The following is a 17,725-nucleotide window of genomic DNA, read 5'->3' as shown; positions in this document are numbered from 1 at the left end:
TTAAACCCTGTCCCCTCTAAATGAGTCTGCCAGATTAAGGGTAAAACAAAAACAAACAGCTCATCCAGTTAAATTTCAATTTCAGATAAACAAATAATTTTTACAGAAAAAATGCCCCTAATACAGACATGTCAGGCCTCTTGTCTCACACTTTCAGTTTAAGTACACTCCTGGACACATCTGCATCTTACCATAGGTGATGACAAGCAGGAGGAAGTTGAGGTTTTTGAAGAGTCGGATGATAAAATTCAAGTACGATGCATCAGAGGATGCCAAAGTATACCTCAGGGACTGGGCCCTGCTGGAGGGATGTTTAGGCTTCTCCTTGAATACTGAAAGGAAAGAAACAGGGATCCTCGCAAATCCCTTGGTCCCACTCCTGCAGAGCTGACACATGGACGAGAGCTGATCCCCTCTTCTGAGAAAGGGCTCAGACTCCATAAGGAAATATTACTTATTCAATCTTACTTATTCAAGTAATAAGTAATTCAAAATTACTTATTCAATTACTTATCCTTTATAGCCTCCTCTGTTGAAGCTGCATTTCACTGCCTGTAGCTGAGTGACTGGTCCTTTGATTACTCTTTTCTTAATGGCCTTTGGATGGCTGTGATCATTGAGCCTCCCAGATAGTGTCCAAGGATCAAGGAGTCCCAAAATAATCAAGGAATGGTGGTGGTGGTTTAGTTGCTAAGTCATGTTCACCTCTTGTAATTCCATGAACTGTAGTCTGCCAGGCTCCTCTGTCCACAGGATTCTCAAGGCAAGAATACTGGAGTGGGTTGCCATGTCCTTCTCCAGAGGATCTTCCCAACCCAGGAATCAAACCCAGGTCTCCTGCATTGCAGGCAGATTGTTTACCAACTGAGCTCTAAGGGAAGCCCTGAATCAAGGTATAATGTACCTCAAATGTAGGAAGTCAAGAGATGCCTGAAGTAACAGGCAGGTTTGGCTTTGGGGTACAAAATGAAGCAGGGCAAAGGCTCACAGAGTTTTGTCAAGAGAATGCACGAGTCATAGCAAACATCCTTTCCAACAACCCAAGAGATGACTCTGCATGTGGACATCACCAAATGGTCAACACTGAAATCAGATTATATTCTTTGCAGCTGAAGATGGAGAAACTCTCTACACTCCAAGACCTGGAGCTAACTGTGCTCAGATCATCAGCTCCTTATTGCAAAATTAGGCTTAAATTTAGGAAAGTAGGGAAAACCACTAGATCATACAGGTATGACCTAAATCAAATGCCTTATGATTATACAATGGAGGTGATGGATAGATTTAAGGGATTAGACCTGGTAGTCAGACTGAAGAACTATGAACAGAGGTTTGTAATACTGTACGGGAGGCAGTGACCGAAACCATCCAAAAGAAATGCAAGAAGACAAAATGGTTGTCTGAGGAAGCTTTACAAACAGCTGAGGGAAGAAGAGAAATGAAAAAGCAAAGGAGAAAGGGAAAGATACACCCAACTGAATACAGAGTTCCAGAGAATAGTAAAGAGAGATAAGAAGGCCTTCTTAACTGGAATGCAAAGAGGTAAAGGAAAACAATAGAAAGGGAAAGACTAGAGATATCTTCAAGGAAATTGGAGAGCTCAAGGGAACATTTCTTGTAAGGATGGGCGACCCATGGCCTGTAGCCTCCAGGCTCCTCGGTCCATGGGATTTTCCAGGCATGAATACTGGAGTGGGTTGCTATTTCCTTCTCCAGGGGAATCTTCCCAACCCAGAGATCAAACCCAGGTCTCCTGCATTGTAGGCAGACGCTTTACCGTCTGAGCTACCAGGGAAACCCAAATGACAGAAAGGCCCTAATAGAAGCAGAAGAGATTAAGAAGAGGTGGCAAGCATACACAGGAGAACTATACAAAAAAGGTCTTAATGACCCAGATAACCATGATGTATGGTCATTCACCTACAGCCAGACATCCTGGAGTGTGAAGTCAAGTGGGCCTTAGAAACCATCACTATAAACAAAGCTAGTGGAGGTGATGGAACTCCAGCTGAACTATTTCAAATCCTAAAGGTGATGCAGTCAGAGTGCTACACTCAATATGTCAGCAAATTTAGAAAACTTAGCAGTGGCCACAGGAAAGGAAAAGGTCAGTTTTTATTCCAATCCCAAAGAACAGCAATTCCAAAGGATGTTCAAACTACCGTACAGTTGTGCTCATTTGGCATGCTAGTAAGGTTATACTCAAAATCCTTCAAGATGTACTTCAGCAGTATTTGAACTGAGAATTTCCAGATGTACAGCTGGGTTTAGAAAAGGCAGAGGAACCAGAGATCAAATGGCCAACATTTGTTGGATCATAGAGAAAGCAAAAGAATTCGAGAAAAACATCTACTTTTGCTTCATTGACTATGTTAAAGCCTTTGACTGTGTGGATCACAGCAAACTGTGGAAAATTCTTGAAGAGATGGGAATACCAGAGCACCTTACCTGTCTCCTGAGAAGCCTGTATGCAGGTCAAGAAGCAACAGTTAAATCATTACATGATACAACAGACTGGTTCAAGATTGGGAAAGGAATAAGATAAGGCTGTATATTGTCACCCTGTTTATTTAAATTATACACAGAGTGCATCGTGTGAAATGCCAGGCTGGATGAATCACAAGTTGGAATCAAGAGAGCTGGGAAAAATATCAATAATCTCAGATATGCAGATGATACCACTCTAACGGCAGAAAGTGAAGAGGAAAAAAGAGCCTCTTGATGATGGTGAAAGAGGAGAATGAAAAATTTGACTTCAAACTCAACATTCAAAAAACAAAGATCATGGCATCTGGTCCCATCACTTCATGGCAAATAGAAGGGGAAAAATGGGAAGCAGTGATAGATTTTCTTTTTGGGTCTCCAAAATCACTGCAGACAGTGACTGAAGCCATTAAATTAAAAGATGCTTACTCCTTGGAAGAAAAGCTATGACAAACCTAGACAACATATTAAAAAGCAGAGACATGACTTTGCTGACCTTGTATAGTATAGTCAAAGTTATGGTTTTTCCCGTAGTCATGTATGGATGTGAGAGTTGAACGCTAAAGAAGGCTGAGCACCAAATAATTGATGCTTTCGAATGCTGATGCAAGAGAAGACTCTTGAGAGTCCCTTGGACAGCAGGAATATTAAACCAGTCAATTCTAAAGGAAATCAACCCTGAATACTCATTGAAAGGACTGATGCTGAAGCTGAATCTCTAATACTTTGGCCACCTGATGGGAATAGCTGACTCACTGGAAAAGATACTGATTCTGGGAAAGATTGAAGGCAAAAGAAGAGGGAGGCAGAGGATGAGATGATTAGATAGCATCACTGACTCAATGGACATGAATCTGAGAAAACTTCTGGAGATGTAAGGACAGGGAAGCCTGGTGTGCTGCAGTCCGTGGGGTCTCAAAGGGTTGGACACAGCTTAGCAATTGAACAACAACAATGTACCACAGAGAACTGAAGAAATTCTGTAGTAACACGGGGTTAGAAAGGAAATGACAGCTGAGGCTCGGGGATTAGTGAGCCCAGATGAGGCCTCAGCACCAGAGCTCCTCCCAGGGAAGGGCTGGGCTGCCCATGCTGAGCACAGAGCCTGGCACATGCTGCCGATAAACACGCCCTGAATAAGGGAAAGGAGCTGCTCCTACTGGAGAGACCTCGAATCATTTCTCAGAGTGGGAATCAGACATCTGCTTCCTGAGAAGCCAGAGGACTAACACATGCTCCTGCAGGACCGGGCCTCTGATAGGAAGGACCGGGGAGGGACAGTGGGAAAACCATCCTCTTTATGTTCTGATTTCAGTACAGCTGGTGCAATCCACTTCACTGCACTGACTGCTGTTCAGTTCTCTGGGGGCCACATCAGTTTAACCAGTTGTTTGATTGGGCCCACGTGACCATCACTGCCGGGAGCCAGCACACAGATCCCACCCATGACAAGGTCACAAGGAGAAAACCTGATGAGCAAGGCGGATCAGGATCCCAGGGATTTCGAAAAGCTGCCCCCTGTGCTCACCTTAAAGATGATATCTGTCTTTCTGATGCTTGCTTTAATAGACTACTCCCTAATTTCTGTGACACAGGCAGAAGGCCTTCCCCGATCTCTTTCCAAATAAGAATCAATTTAGAACTTTAATCAATATGTCTCCCGGGTGGAGGTATCTTATGAGATTATCCAGGATGAAAGGAGTGTTTTAATTTAAACTCCTTTGCTGACGTTTTAGTTTGTTTGGCAAATGCGTTTATGCCCTTGGTACTAATATGCATGACTGCTCATAATACCTTAATCATAAAACAGCATAAAGAACCTGATCATATAAAGGCCCTAATAGACATAGAGCCCTTTGGGGAGTGAGGAAGCCCTATCAGAAAACACAAGAAAAATTATTCTAAAAGTGGTTATTGGGTTAACGTTTGCTTACTGTGTTTTTGCTCTTAATGTGCTAAGGTTGTGCAGTGGAAACCATTGTTAATATAGTTATAGATCTAGAAAAATAAGAGCTTAGCCCTAATGTGATAACAATGAGACGGTTGTTAATTATTAGCCAGGAGTGCTAGGCAGAGGCTGCCTCACCAAAGCCCCAGAGTCTGTCTGGGGTAAACCTCTTAGATAAATTCAACTGACAACTTCTGCAGAAGAATAGACCTTTGTGTTAACAAGGTTATACTTCTACTATGTTGTGACATGCTGTATTGTTGCCCTATGGGACTGCAACTTTTCAGTTAAGGTCACCACAGAAACGGCAAATAGGTTTACATTCACCTGACTTGCATAAAATGTCTATAGGCCCCAAGGCCAGAAGATAATGTGCAAAGATCTCCTATAGAAATAGAATGCAGAAAACATCTTGTTCTTCCTGAAGGACAGACTGATGTAACGTTAAACTAACCCTGTGTAAGCATGAGTAAGCATCTCGTACCTTGGATACATTCTGAGTGAGGGTATATAAACTCTTGTCAAAAAGTAAAAGACAGACTTGGCTTCACAAAGGCTGTCTTCTCTTGCCGACGCCGTTCATCCTGAGGGTACCCCTGGATCCTGCCGAGGCTGGACCCCGGCACATCATACTGCCTCATCTAGCCTTCATGAGAACACTCCTGAAAGGTCAGGAGCTGGTCTCCGGCTAGAGGAACCCCTAGAAATAGGGCTTACTCTCTTGAACATGAAAGGAGTCCTCACTCCACCCAGAAAGACCTCCAGCCCAGACTTCAGAGCTCTGCTTCTTTCTTCTCTGGAAATAGTCCTGGGTAACTTCCCACTGTTATGAAACTTTCATCCAAGGTCTTGGCCTGTTTACCTCTCCTTCTATCAGGGGAAAGAAGTCAAGGAAAGAGGATTTTTAAACCTCTGCAACAGCATCTATTTCCTCAGGGATTTGGCAACCACAAGCCAACGGTACAGGTAAGATTTTTCAATTCTTTTCAGTCAGCTACTATATTTGCTTAAGAGTAAAATGCCAAAGAGCAGAAATGTCCGATCTCTAGGATCTCAACTGCAAAGAACCTGGCCCTCATCTGCTACAAACATGAGAAATTGGAGTTGGGCAGATTGCAATTTGAAACTTCAAGTCTGACCAAGTAAGACGGTCCCTTTCAGAGATTGGTCTTTCCTGTTCTCAATCATAGACTCAAAGCTTGTCACCTTCCCAGGAACACCAATATCTCTGTCCAAGAGATACTGTGAGTTCTAAAAAACCATCAGGGGACTTCCCTGGCACTCCATTGATTAAGACACTGTGCTGCCACTTCATGGGGCAGAAGTTGATCCCTGCTTGGAGAACTAAGATCCCACATTCCATGCAGTGTGGCCAAAAGTGAAAATAAAACTCATCAGGTAGCCCTTCCTCACCTTGGAGCCCAGGGAGCGAATGACACAGTGTGAACAGCTGGATGAAGTACATGATTATAAATCTGTTTGATTCAGGAGATGGGGCTGGCAGGAAGGATTGGAACCTTTAATGTGTGAGGAGGTACTTTCAGCTATTAGGAAGACAGCTAACCTGAAAATGAAAAGTTTTACTACCCTCCTTCTGAATTTACCATAGTCTGTGTAATATCACTCAGATGATAAAAGAGGACATAAATTACATCAACCAAATATCTCAATGATTAAATACATATGCATATAAAATTAATAGCAGTTCTCTGGGGTTGGTGGTTCGGATTGACTGGTATAAGGTTAAGTAAATGGTCATTCTTTATGCTTTATTGTATTTTCTAGATCTTTCCATATTAAGTATATCTGATGTGTATTTTTAAAAAGCATTTAAAAAACATGGGCCCCAGACGTTCTCAGATGAATCTATGAGAGTATTAGTATTTGTGGATCAATCCTGTTTTATGTTGTTTTATTCCAGAAATGCAGATTATTAAAGCTAATTTCTTTAACTCCACTCAAGTCACTGTTTGCTCTTGGTTGAGTAAGATCGACATTAGTACCTCCCTATCGGTGTCAGTGAGATGAAGTACACTCAGCACAGGGCCTGTGACATCATCAGTGCTCACTGGGGTCTCGTCAAGGGGATAAGCAGGCTTCCCATTAATTCTAATGAGGAAATACTGGGGAACCGGTGAGTTTCAATTAAACCTTTACTGAGAAGCTAGCAAAGTGCACAGGACCAACTAGCCCTGTATCAGCAACAACTACTCAGGCTAGAACTCTTGAAGACCATTGGAAGCCAGGCCTGCCATTTCTGCAGATATATTTTATAGACTACATGGCACCCAGAATGGTGTTCTAGGGCCATGTTCACACAGTCCTCACCCAAGTCCCCAGAACCTGCCCGCCTCCCCGCCTCCCATGAATCAATCAATGCCCTTACCAGTGATGACAAGGATGAAGAGCAGAGTGGCCACACCTGCTGTTATGCAGAACAAGATGCTCATGTAGTAGGCAAGCCCATCAGGGATGTCAATGTTGGGTACCAAGACAGGAGGGATGAAGAACCAAGGGCAATTCCAAGCTATAACAGACAGTCAATGGTAATATGAATGACCAAGAGGTAATAGCATATATTTAAGACACTTCTAATGAGAAATATAATCCCCAACTTTCAGTTCTTAAAACCCAAACAGGGATTGTTTCCCCACAAAAGACATCGGAGAGCTTTCTGTTGCTTCACAACTCGACTCACACACCCTTGATCACCCTCCCTATCAATAACCATCGAAAAAGTTTTTTCTCAGTGCAGGCTTTTCTCTAGCTGCAAACTACTGAAAAATGGTTCCTATACTCCCATCTCTATGGTATAATAAAACAATGTTGATTCTTTTCCTGCCATTTAAATTCTTGATTTCACTGAACCTGTTAACTTGGAGCTGAGAGACCAGTTGAGGGCAAAATTCTACACACTACAACCCCAAGACCTTGCATTCAGTGAGAGACAGAAGCCTAGAGTTGTTAACAGATTTACAGACAAAGATGCTTAAGTTCATTGTGTAAGTAACCTAGTAACTTACAATCTAGTGTGAAGTTACAGGCTGCCACAAAAATTTATACACACAGGACAAGGACATGCAAACTGGCTGTAAACACACATATGGACACACACACATACAAACGAATTGAAACATCTCACATCTACACTGGAGTTCAAACTCCAGTGACCTGACAGATAACGTGCCTTGGGTGTTTCCAAAGTGAAAAATGTCTTAACTCAGGAATTAGCTGTGATACAATTCCCCATACCTTTCTGCCATGTGAAATAACAAGGCAGAAATTGGAAAACAGCATGGCAACTCAGGCAAGTCTCAGATTCTGAGTGAATGAATTTAAGTAAGTCTTTGTGTTAGGGTCCCACTTTTCCTTTACTGAACTTGAAAGCAACTGCAGGTAAAGGAGAAACTGGCTTTCAGGCCAACTATAACACCACTCATCAGCTGCCAATGTGCTGATCATCATGATTGGGTTTCCAGCCTATTACAGCCACTACTGATTTCAGCTCCAGGATATTCACAAAGTTATCATCAACAGCCTCAATGTAGGGATCTTCTAATGTACAGAGTATACAGTCAACAAATCAAACAGACCTTTATGTATCTACTGTGTGAGATATATTCTGTGAGATATCTTAGGGAGTACTGAAGTGCATATGATAGTTTTTCTGCCCTCATGGGGAGAAATATATAATCTAGTGGGAGCAGGGAGATTTAAAACAAAAACATGAAAGGTAACACAAATGGAGATGTTTGTGGGTTAAAATGATTGAATGTTAATAGTTTCAGAGTTCCTTTGTCATCCTCTACTATAATTCCATTATTAGAGGACCAAATGGAGGCTAAGTGAGGTTAACATCTAGAGGTTTCATGACTTGGTTGGAGTTACACAGAGTTGAGAAAGCAGATCTCCTGGCATCTCCAGGAAATGACTCCTCCATGAGACCCGGATTGCCCTTCAGGGCTAAGAGTCATGAGAAAGGTGTGAGTGAGCAGGATCCTCCAGGAGAGAAGGTATTTCATATCCTTAGCATTTTATCTGATCCTCACTTACATCAATCTGTCAGAGCTGAGTCCTGCTTCTTAACTGCTGATCCCCAAGACACTGAGCATAAAAACTAGCCAAAGACAGGGGAGCAAATATACCCTTCACAGCTGGGAAGCTGGGCCACTGCACATCCTCTCTGGTTTCCTAAGCGCTCTGAAGTTGCAGATCTAGAAGTTAAATGGGATCCCAGAGGGTCCCTTTTGCAAGAATGAGGGAAGATATGGGACATCATTCACGGTTCCGGGATTCTGTCATTCTCAAAGGGACCCTGATATTGGGGACCCTATTTCCCAGTGATCTTCTGCCTCGACAGGTACGTTCCTCCAGCTGGTTCCACACTACACGCCTGAACCCTCAGAGACGCACTCCGTCCTCCGTCCACACTCTAAGCCTGGGTGGGTCCCTTTCCAGCAGCCACAGGCTGCAGCAGCCAGCACAGGGGCCCGAGGTAGCCCTGGCCAGAGACAGGTAGCAGTGCTGTCCCACTGTGACCTTTATCCAGGAGGAAGTCAGCTTTGGTGGTACCTTGATGCCCAGTGTGGAAATCAAAACATAGGGATTGCACTTGACATATTTTTCCCCTGCTTCTTGGGAGATGTGGTCAGTGAGTGTGCAGAGCTCTATACCCAGATCCTAATTCCTAAGCCTGTCCCTTAGCAGGAACTCAGTCACGTTGGCTGGCTGGACAGATGGACGAACAGATGTTGGTGGCAGGCCTTGTCTACAGAAAGCTGGCAGAATCACATAGGTCTGCCCATTAGGGACCAAATTCTTTCTACAAATCACCTTGTACTCCCAGTGGTAAGGGCAGAAGATGGGTGCAGTGGGAGTGGAAGGAGGGTAGGATGGCTGGCTAGTTTTGAGTATCTACTAGGCACTCATCACATTGCCAAGAAAGGTCCACATAGTCAAAGCTATGGTTTTTCCAGTACTCATGTATGGATGTAAGGGCTGTGCTTAGTCGCTTAGTCGTGTCTGACTCTGCAACCCCATGGACTGTAGCCTGCCAGGGTCCTCTGTCCATGGAATTCTGAAGTGGCAAGAATGCTGGGGTGGTAGCCATTCCCTGCTCCAGGGGATCTTCCCAACCCAGGGGTTGAAACCAGGTCTCACACATAGCAGGCAGATTTTTTAACCTTCTGAGCCAACAAAATATAGTCGTAGGCAAAATACACAATTACTCAGACAACCAAGTTGCATTCTCAGTTCCTCGGGAACTTACTTTATATAAATTCCTTTAAAGTGGTGTTAATGTTTCCTCATTTTTACACCACCCAGAGCAGTGTTTCCCAACCTGGCCTGGTGACAAAGGTCACCAGTTGCAACCCCACTATGAACCCTCAGATCTAGGATGGGTCCTGAGTACCTATATTTTCAGCTGCAGGGAATCCATAACACATGTCAAGGGAATCTAGGAGACTATGGCCTCAAAAAAGGTTGGCATGGGCCTTCCTATGGCTTCAGTGTGGCCCTACTCCCAGCCTCTCTCCTCTCTCTAGCCAGTGAGATTTGTAAAATGTGGTCAGATTATGTACCTCTCCTGCTTAAAACACTCCAGTGGCTTCCTTGGGTTTTTCAATCAGGGATAAAAATCCTAAGTGAAACCTCTCAGCCATGTCCAACTCTTTGTGACCCCATGGACTATACAGTCCATGGAATTCTCCAGACCAGAACACTGGAGTGGGTAGCCTTTCCCTTCTCCAGGGGGTCTTCCCAACCCAGGGATCAAACCCAGGTCTCCCACATTGCAGGTGGATTCTTTACCAGCTGAGCCACAAGGGAAGCCAGAGAATATTGGAGTGGGTAGCCTATCCCTTCTCTAGTGGATCTTCCCGACCCAGGAATCAAACCGGGGTCTCCTGCCTTGCAGGTGGATTCTTTACCAACTGAGCTATCAGAGAAACCCCAAAATCCTAAACACACACACACACTTCTACATGTGGAGTCATCTGCCCTTAGTCAACTACTTGTTCCCTGGACTCTGTCACACAGGCCTCCTTTCTGTGTTTCAAACACCCAAAGGGCTCCTCTGTGCCTGGGGACCTCAAGGATTTTTGCACCAGCTTCTCTGCTCAGACTAGCAGGCCCTCACAGCTCCGTTTCACCATAAATGTAGACATCCTTCAGGCCTGAGCTCAAGCCCCACTTCCTCAGGGAAGCTTCCTCTGGTCCCCCAGCTCAGGTTGGGTCCCCACATAGGTGCTTTTATATCTGTATGCTTATTCAATTAGCATCTATCTCTTCAACTAGACTATCAACCCCATGAGGGCAGGTCTCACATTTACCTTTAGAGTCTACCACACAAGCATGCTAATCAGTTAAATGTCTGGAGCTTTCCATGAAGTATCACAATCCTCACAGCAACCCCAGAAAGAGGGACTTAACACTGTCCCAGTTTCAGAGATGTTGAAACTGAGGTGCAGAAAGATGACTCATCCAGGGTCACATAGCTATAGGGCTTGAGTTTAAAACATACTGTAGTTCTGAATCCAGAGCCTATGACGCTAATCAGTATGGTTTATTTTCCTCAAAAGAAAGTGTTTAACCAAAACAAAGTGAATGATGATGAAAAACTGTTGTCCAACTAATTTGATCAAGTGCTAATTTCAGATTCTGAGTTGAATAAGTGTCAATATTTATATACACAGGTAAAGATTCTTATTAAAGTACTTAGTTTTGTTACTCTCTTATCTAAAAAAAATGGGGTGAATGAAGGATGGAGATGCAGACGAGGATACTCAATATTTCTTTTTGATTTGATTTTTGCCCTTTCTGCAAACTCAGAACTTGTGATATCCAAACACTGTTTCAAGAGCAGTGGTCACGAGCACTTACAGATCAATGTCCCAGTTAAATGCATCCCTGTGCAGCCTGAGGGCTTCGGGTGACAGGAGGAAGCCATACTTGCATCATGCATCACTTGTCATTCCGGCTCACACACTTGGCAGAGCAAAAATAAACCCAGAAGCCACTAGGCTGCGTCTGGGGTAAGATGTCCACGCAACTCACTACACAACGCAGATCAGCAGAGCCCAGCCACGTTATGTTGCTCTGAGATCTACAGGAATACTGTCCCCAGCCACACCATCAGCTCTGGCCTGGGATTTAGGGAGTTTCAAGACCTACTTACATGAGGTCACCTGCCCTCCCATGTGGACTGACACTTCTACCACTGGTCACTCCATAAGTGATGCCTTATAGTCTAATTCTCTTCCCTTAAGTGAGAACTCAAGGACCTTTTCTTTCCTATTCCCTATTGCATCCTTAGAGCTCAGAATGTGGGTCGGCACAGAGTAGATGCACAAAAACAATTTTTTTCAATCAATAAGTAAAGGCTGTGGTACATCGTTTTAATGAAACCATAGTTTCCAAAACTGACTATAGTGGTTAGAGGCCATGCCCTCAAAATAGAGAGTATAGACCTTAAACTGAGGTTGCACTTTATGAGATAGACCAAGGCGCTGAGAGCCTTCATTCCCTCTCATTTGCTGCATTTCCTGCTGTCAACCGGAAAGACACGGGGCTGACGGAAGGGTCGCAATCCAAGACAAGTAGAATTCAAGGAGAAACAAAGACTGGATGGACAGGGAGCTTTCGGGTTACTTGCAAGGGACAGAGATGTGGGCCAGGGTTGGGACACTCTAGAAAATGATGTGGATTCTTACGGAGTAGCATGAGAATACTTTGCTAGCAATCCTGGGACAAATAATAAGGTATCTCTTCTTTAAGGAGAAAGAGAAGATGTTCAGAGACAGAAAAGGCAGTTCGGTTACAGGGGCTATCAGAGCCCTACCAGCTCCCATCTGCTACCACTGATCAATGCCACCTGCTACCAAACTAAAACCACCAGGCTCTTAGGAGAAGACTGCTCAGTCCCAGGGCCCAACTCCTAACCATGGAGACTACAATGAATGTGAACTCAGTGAAGGTATGTGGAGGCTTATCTGGTTCAGAGGCTTTCACACTTGGTTGAACTTGGGTGTCCGCCCCGTAAAGCTGGATTTCTTGTTACAGATAAGCAAGCTGATGTGCTAAGGGAGCAGGTCTCCTGTTGGAGGCTCCACACACAGCTGCCTGCAGAGCTGGGTGGGGGTCCCATGGCGCCAGCAGCTTGCAATGCCCATTTATTAATCTGTCCATTCATTTGTAAGTGGCTACTATGCCCAGAGCCCTAAGATATGGGAAAGATGTATTAGTCACAGTTCCAGTCCTTTGACAAGTTTCCCATTTAGTCGGAAGAGAAGGTGGGGAAGAAAGAACGAGGACAGGAGAAAAGTTAAGGAAGACAGGGAAACATAAACCATGGGAAAACAAAGGCCAGTATCCATGGAAACTCAGCAATTACACAGAAGGGCAAGGACTGCCCTTCAAGTCCACTCGTGCCATGAGACCTCCAACTTTGTGGTTCATCGCCAAGATTGCTTTGGATACTCTGCGTCCTTTAAGCTTCCACATGAATTTTTGGATGCATTTTTCTTCATCTGTGAAGAACATCCTTGAGATTTTGATAGTGATTGCATTGAATTTATAGACTTGTTTGGATACTATTGACATCTTAACAATATTAAATCTTCTAATTCATGAACATAGGATGTCTTTCCATTTATTTATGACTTTAATCCTTTCAGTAACATTTTCTAGTTTTCAGTGTACAAGTTTTTCCTCTCCTTGGTTAAACTTATTCCTAAATAATTTTTTCCATGCCACTGTAAATGAAATTGTTTTTTTAATTTCCTTCTTGAATTGCTCATTGTTACTATATAGAATACAGTTGGGTTGAAACACTGTATATTTGGTCTGTTTGCACTCTTAGGTTTGCAGAAAGGAACCAGGTATTGGGAAGCACAGCAGGTGGGTGGGGTCAGGGTATGGGTGAGTAAAACAGCCATGAAATTATCTACTATTTTGAATGTGGCTTTTTCTTGGTTTGGTATTTGCTAGGTTGCTATAGATCTTGGGCTGATTTCCACAAACCCCATAGGGAAGGTTATTTCAGGCAGTTTCTAGTCTACTTAATGTTTCTATGGGAGAAAAAGGGAGCTTTTTGGTCCACCATCTACTGAGGTCACTCTCCAAGGCTTTAGGCTTAAACTCTAAGCAGTGTATTTTCAAGGAGAGTATTCGGGAGCCAGACTGGTCATAACAGAGAAAAGACTGGGAGAGAACAAGAAACAGGCTGGATGGGAAGGGAGAGGGAGGAGGGGCCCTGGATGCCAAACTGAAGATATAGACTTGATTTCACAGAATTGTCAGGCCCTCAAGACTGCCTGCCAAGGCAACACGGCCAGGACAGAAGTCAACCCCAACCAGCCAGAGCCTGCACTGAGTTGAAGGTCAAAGAAACAGAGATTATGGGTTTCTGCTATGGCTCCTGGGGTTTCCCAGGTGGTGCTAGTGGTAAAGAACCCACCTGCCAGTGCTGGAGACATAAGAAACTGGGTTTGATCCCTGGGTTGGGAAGATCCCCTGGAGGAGGGCATGGCAACCCACTCCAGTATTCTGCCTGGAGAATCTCGTGGACAGAGGGGCCTGGCAGGCTACCATTTAGCGTGCACTTATGCTATGGTTCCACCTCACAGTTCTTCAGGGCCTCCCCCACCCTGCCCCCTAGAGCTTTGAGTATATTTTTGAAACCTTAAATGAATCAGAATTACTAGCCCCACCCTAAACCCATCCTCACCCCTCAATCTGGAGAGTGACTGACCTCCCAGCTCCTCCACCTGGGAACTGGACCATCAAACAGTAGCACAGACACACCAGCCCTGACACAAACCCGGCTCCAGGCAGGAGGGCGCCGTCCCAGGGCACACTGCTCCTCGGTCCTACTGCTTCTAAGTCTGATCATGACCCTCACCTGGGAAGCCAGGTGAGAACACAGGAGCCTGGGCCCCTCCCTAGAGGATCTGATTAGGAAGTCCACCTGGGGGCCCAGACATCTGTAATTTGTCCTGGCCCCACAGGTGAGGTAAATGGTCACCACTGAGGGAGCACTGGTCTAGATTCCTTCCCAGAATCACCATCCTCTGAGCTCACCCACCTGCCTGTATCTTTGGTGAGGGCTTTGGGATGAGGGAGAAAGCAGAATTGCAATTCAGTTGCACTTTACTTTCCCCAGAAGTCTCAAACTAGAAAGCTCATATGACCCCCGATATTGAAAAATGTAAGATAATCACAAATTTTTGAGTGTTTTTAGAATTAAAAAAAATAAAGCCAGATTTTATAAACCAGATTCAGAAGACAAATATTGCATGATTATGGTTACATGTAGTACCTAGAAAAGATAAATCCATAGAGACAGAAAGTAGAAGAGCTTACAGAGGCTGTCAGGAGGGGGAAATGACGAGTTATTTAATGGGTACAGAGTTGTTGGGGGTGATTAAAAAAAAGTCTTGGGTACATATAGCGCTAATAGACAAAATTGTGAAACTAATGCCATTGAATTGTAGATGTATAACTGGTAAACTTGTACATTTAACACAGGCTTAAATTATAAATATGTCATATCTGTTTTACTTGAATTTTAAAAGATGAGATTCATAACATGCCTGTCTGTCTGGGCTGTAAGTACACTGAAATGTAAAGAATTTGAGGTTTTCTTCCAAAACAGAAGGGAAGACAAAGGATTAAGATATGAGCTTGCCAGGCCTTTCCATGGTTTCTAGGCCTTGGATATTAAGAGTAAGAATTCCACTCCATCCTCTTGGACCTAACTCTAATCCCCCGGGAAGGAGTTAGACACCAAGCTCTGCTCCCGCTGTCCTGGCTTCAGCTGTGTATAAAGAAGGTGAGCAAACAGGTGAGTGCCACCAGGACCCTGGTCTTCCTTTCCATGTGGTATGGGAGATGCTACACTTTAAGAAAGCTGGTTGGCCTCCAATTAAAATAAATAGAAATCACAGGTCAAGCCCACTCCTCTACCCATCTGATTGCCAAAGACAGCTATGGAGCAGGCAGTTGACACCTCGTTAGCCCTGAACCAGACAGAAGCAATGTGGGAGGGCATACCCAGGATGAAGACCTGGGCCACGGAGCAGATGACCTGGCCCAGCACAGTGACTGGGAAGAGATGTGACTTCAGGCTGCCCAGCTTCACCCAGGCCCCCAGGCAGTCGCGAGCGGAGCCAGCGAGAGCGATGGTCCGCAGGCCGAACTTCTCCAAGAGCCAGGCCACCGGCAGGAGCAGAGGGATGTAGGTCAGCATGTAGCACATGGACAGCCAGTCGATGGCAAAGGCACTGACCCCGTAGAAGTTCATGAAGATGTTATTGATGGAGCCGTACTGGATCCACTGGAAGGCGTTGCACATGGAGTAGCAGCTGAACACCAGGACCACGGCCCACCGGCGCTTGCTCACCTTGATCACAACCTCTCTGCCTAAGTTCCTGAATTGAGCTGAGTCTCTGGCCTCTGTCCTGAGTGAGGGCGTCTGCGAAGGGGTACCATCGTGCCCCCATTGGTTGGGATCTTCATTCTCCATGACCACAGCCTCTACTGGAGCCCTGGGCAGGTGCTCCAGACTCCCGCAGCCTTAAGTGAGAGTGGTCTCAGCTGGTCCTCTAAAGCCTTCAGGGCTCGTGCCCCAGACCCACTCCAGAATAAACAGAATCCCCAGCACCCACCTAAAAGCCCTGAGTGGGGCTCCCTGCGCTAACCCCCAAGCTCCTGCTCCTACTTTGCCTTGATGACCTCTGTCCCAGACCACTGTCTCCGAGGTTGGTGAAACATGCCTCAGGCCAGTCATGGCCGCAGGTGCTTGGGGAATGGAGGCCTCCCAAAACATTCTGGCAAAGATCAGCACCTCCATCCTGGAAACAGTAATCCCCTTGTGCAGCCACACTGCAGGACTACGATACCTCCAGGGCGGGCTTGGGGCCTTGCCCAGCGGCTGCCACTGCCAACCAGCCTCCCCCCACAGCTTCCCCCACCCCAGCCAGCTCCACCCACTCTGCCTCCCACCTTCCACAGTCACTGGCACCACAGAACTGCAGTTCTGCCACTGCTTGTGGGTGCATTCCTGCTCCAAGCTCAGAATGCCTTACACACAGGCCGCTGAACTCCCATCCACGCACTGCACCTCACATTCACTTGCCCCTTCCCGGTGACTCCACAAGAAATACCCTCCATCATTCCAAGGTAATCCTCTAAATAGAGTCTCCTAGGGGTCTGTGGGAATGCCCTGTGTGCCCACATGGATGCCTGGAAACTCCAGACTGCTCTGTGGTACTCAGGAGGAATTCCCGAATTTACCTGCCTAACCCTAACCCTAACCCTAATTTTTAAAATAATTTATCTTTTTCTTTTTTTTTTATAATTACCTACTTTTTTTTTTTTTTTAAATAATTTACCTAATTTACCTCCCCAGTCTTTGTGGACTTTCAGTATAAAGACAGATTTGTAGATTTCCTGGGCTGGTTACACTTCCGGGGTAAAGAAGAGATGCAGAAAACTCACTTTGCTCCTTGCTTTCCTTGCAAACCCGGTCTTACATTGGGGAACTCAGATTTGAACCTGTTAGGTATAGGACTCTTCTTTCTTTATGGATCCCGGGGTGGCCTCCTAGGCAACAACTTGAGGGCGGAAAAGAGAAGGGACTTCTAAGACGATATAGACCCAGCGCAGGTTTTGTGGTGAGGTGCCCAGCAATGGCACCCCACTCCAGTACTCTTGCCTGGAAAATCCCATGGATGGAGGAGCCTGGTAGGCTGCAGTCTATGGGGTCGCTAAGAGTCAGACACGACTGAGCGACTTCACTTTCAGTTTTCACTTTCATGCATTGGAGAAGGAAATGGCAACCCGCTCCAGTGTTCTTGCCTGGAGAATCCCAGGGACGGCGGAGTCTGGTGGGCTGCCGTCTATGGGGTGGCAGAGTCGGACACTACTGAAGCGGCTGCAGCCCAGCACAGCGCACGAAGTGAAGTGGTCTCTGCACGCATGTGGCCCTACGCTGCCCCCTGCTGGTGCAAAGCCGGTTCTGCAGAGGAGCCTTCAAGTCAGGGCCTCTAGAAGGTCAGGCCTGCAGTGATTGCAGCCCTGGGGAGGAATAAGAGCCCAGATCTTCCCTGGGTTCAAACACCGACTTAGCTGCTCCCAGGCCTGCTTAGTAGACTAAGACACCCCACCTCTCTGTGCCTCAGTATCTTGGAAAATCAGTAAAACAGGGATGATTAAATAATAATACCTACCTCACAGTGTTGTTCTGAGACTCAAATGAGTTAAGGTTTGAAAGCACTTGGAACATTCCTGGCA

The 17,725-nt window shown here is 45.4% G+C and overlaps 1 protein-coding gene across 1 annotated transcript in view; it reads right to left on the bottom strand.

The window, feature by feature from the left end:
- The window catches only part of LOC122443877 (feline leukemia virus subgroup C receptor-related protein 2-like), a 30,890-nt gene extending 14,934 nt beyond the window's left edge, over window positions 1-15,956 (bottom strand). The window contains 3 exon segments of the mRNA XM_043472597.1: window positions 179-332; window positions 6,819-6,959; window positions 15,377-15,956. Coding sequence (XP_043328532.1) covers window positions 179-332; window positions 6,819-6,959; window positions 15,377-15,956 — 875 coding nt within the window.
- Window positions 15,957-17,725: the final 1,769 nt, after the last annotated feature.

This window comes from Cervus canadensis, chromosome 6 (genome assembly GCF_019320065.1).
Source record: "Cervus canadensis isolate Bull #8, Minnesota chromosome 6, ASM1932006v1, whole genome shotgun sequence".
Lineage (NCBI taxonomy): Eukaryota > Metazoa > Chordata > Mammalia > Artiodactyla > Cervidae > Cervus > Cervus canadensis.
The sequence above is the reverse complement of the archived record's forward strand: the minus strand, read 5'-3'. Positions and strand labels throughout refer to the sequence as shown.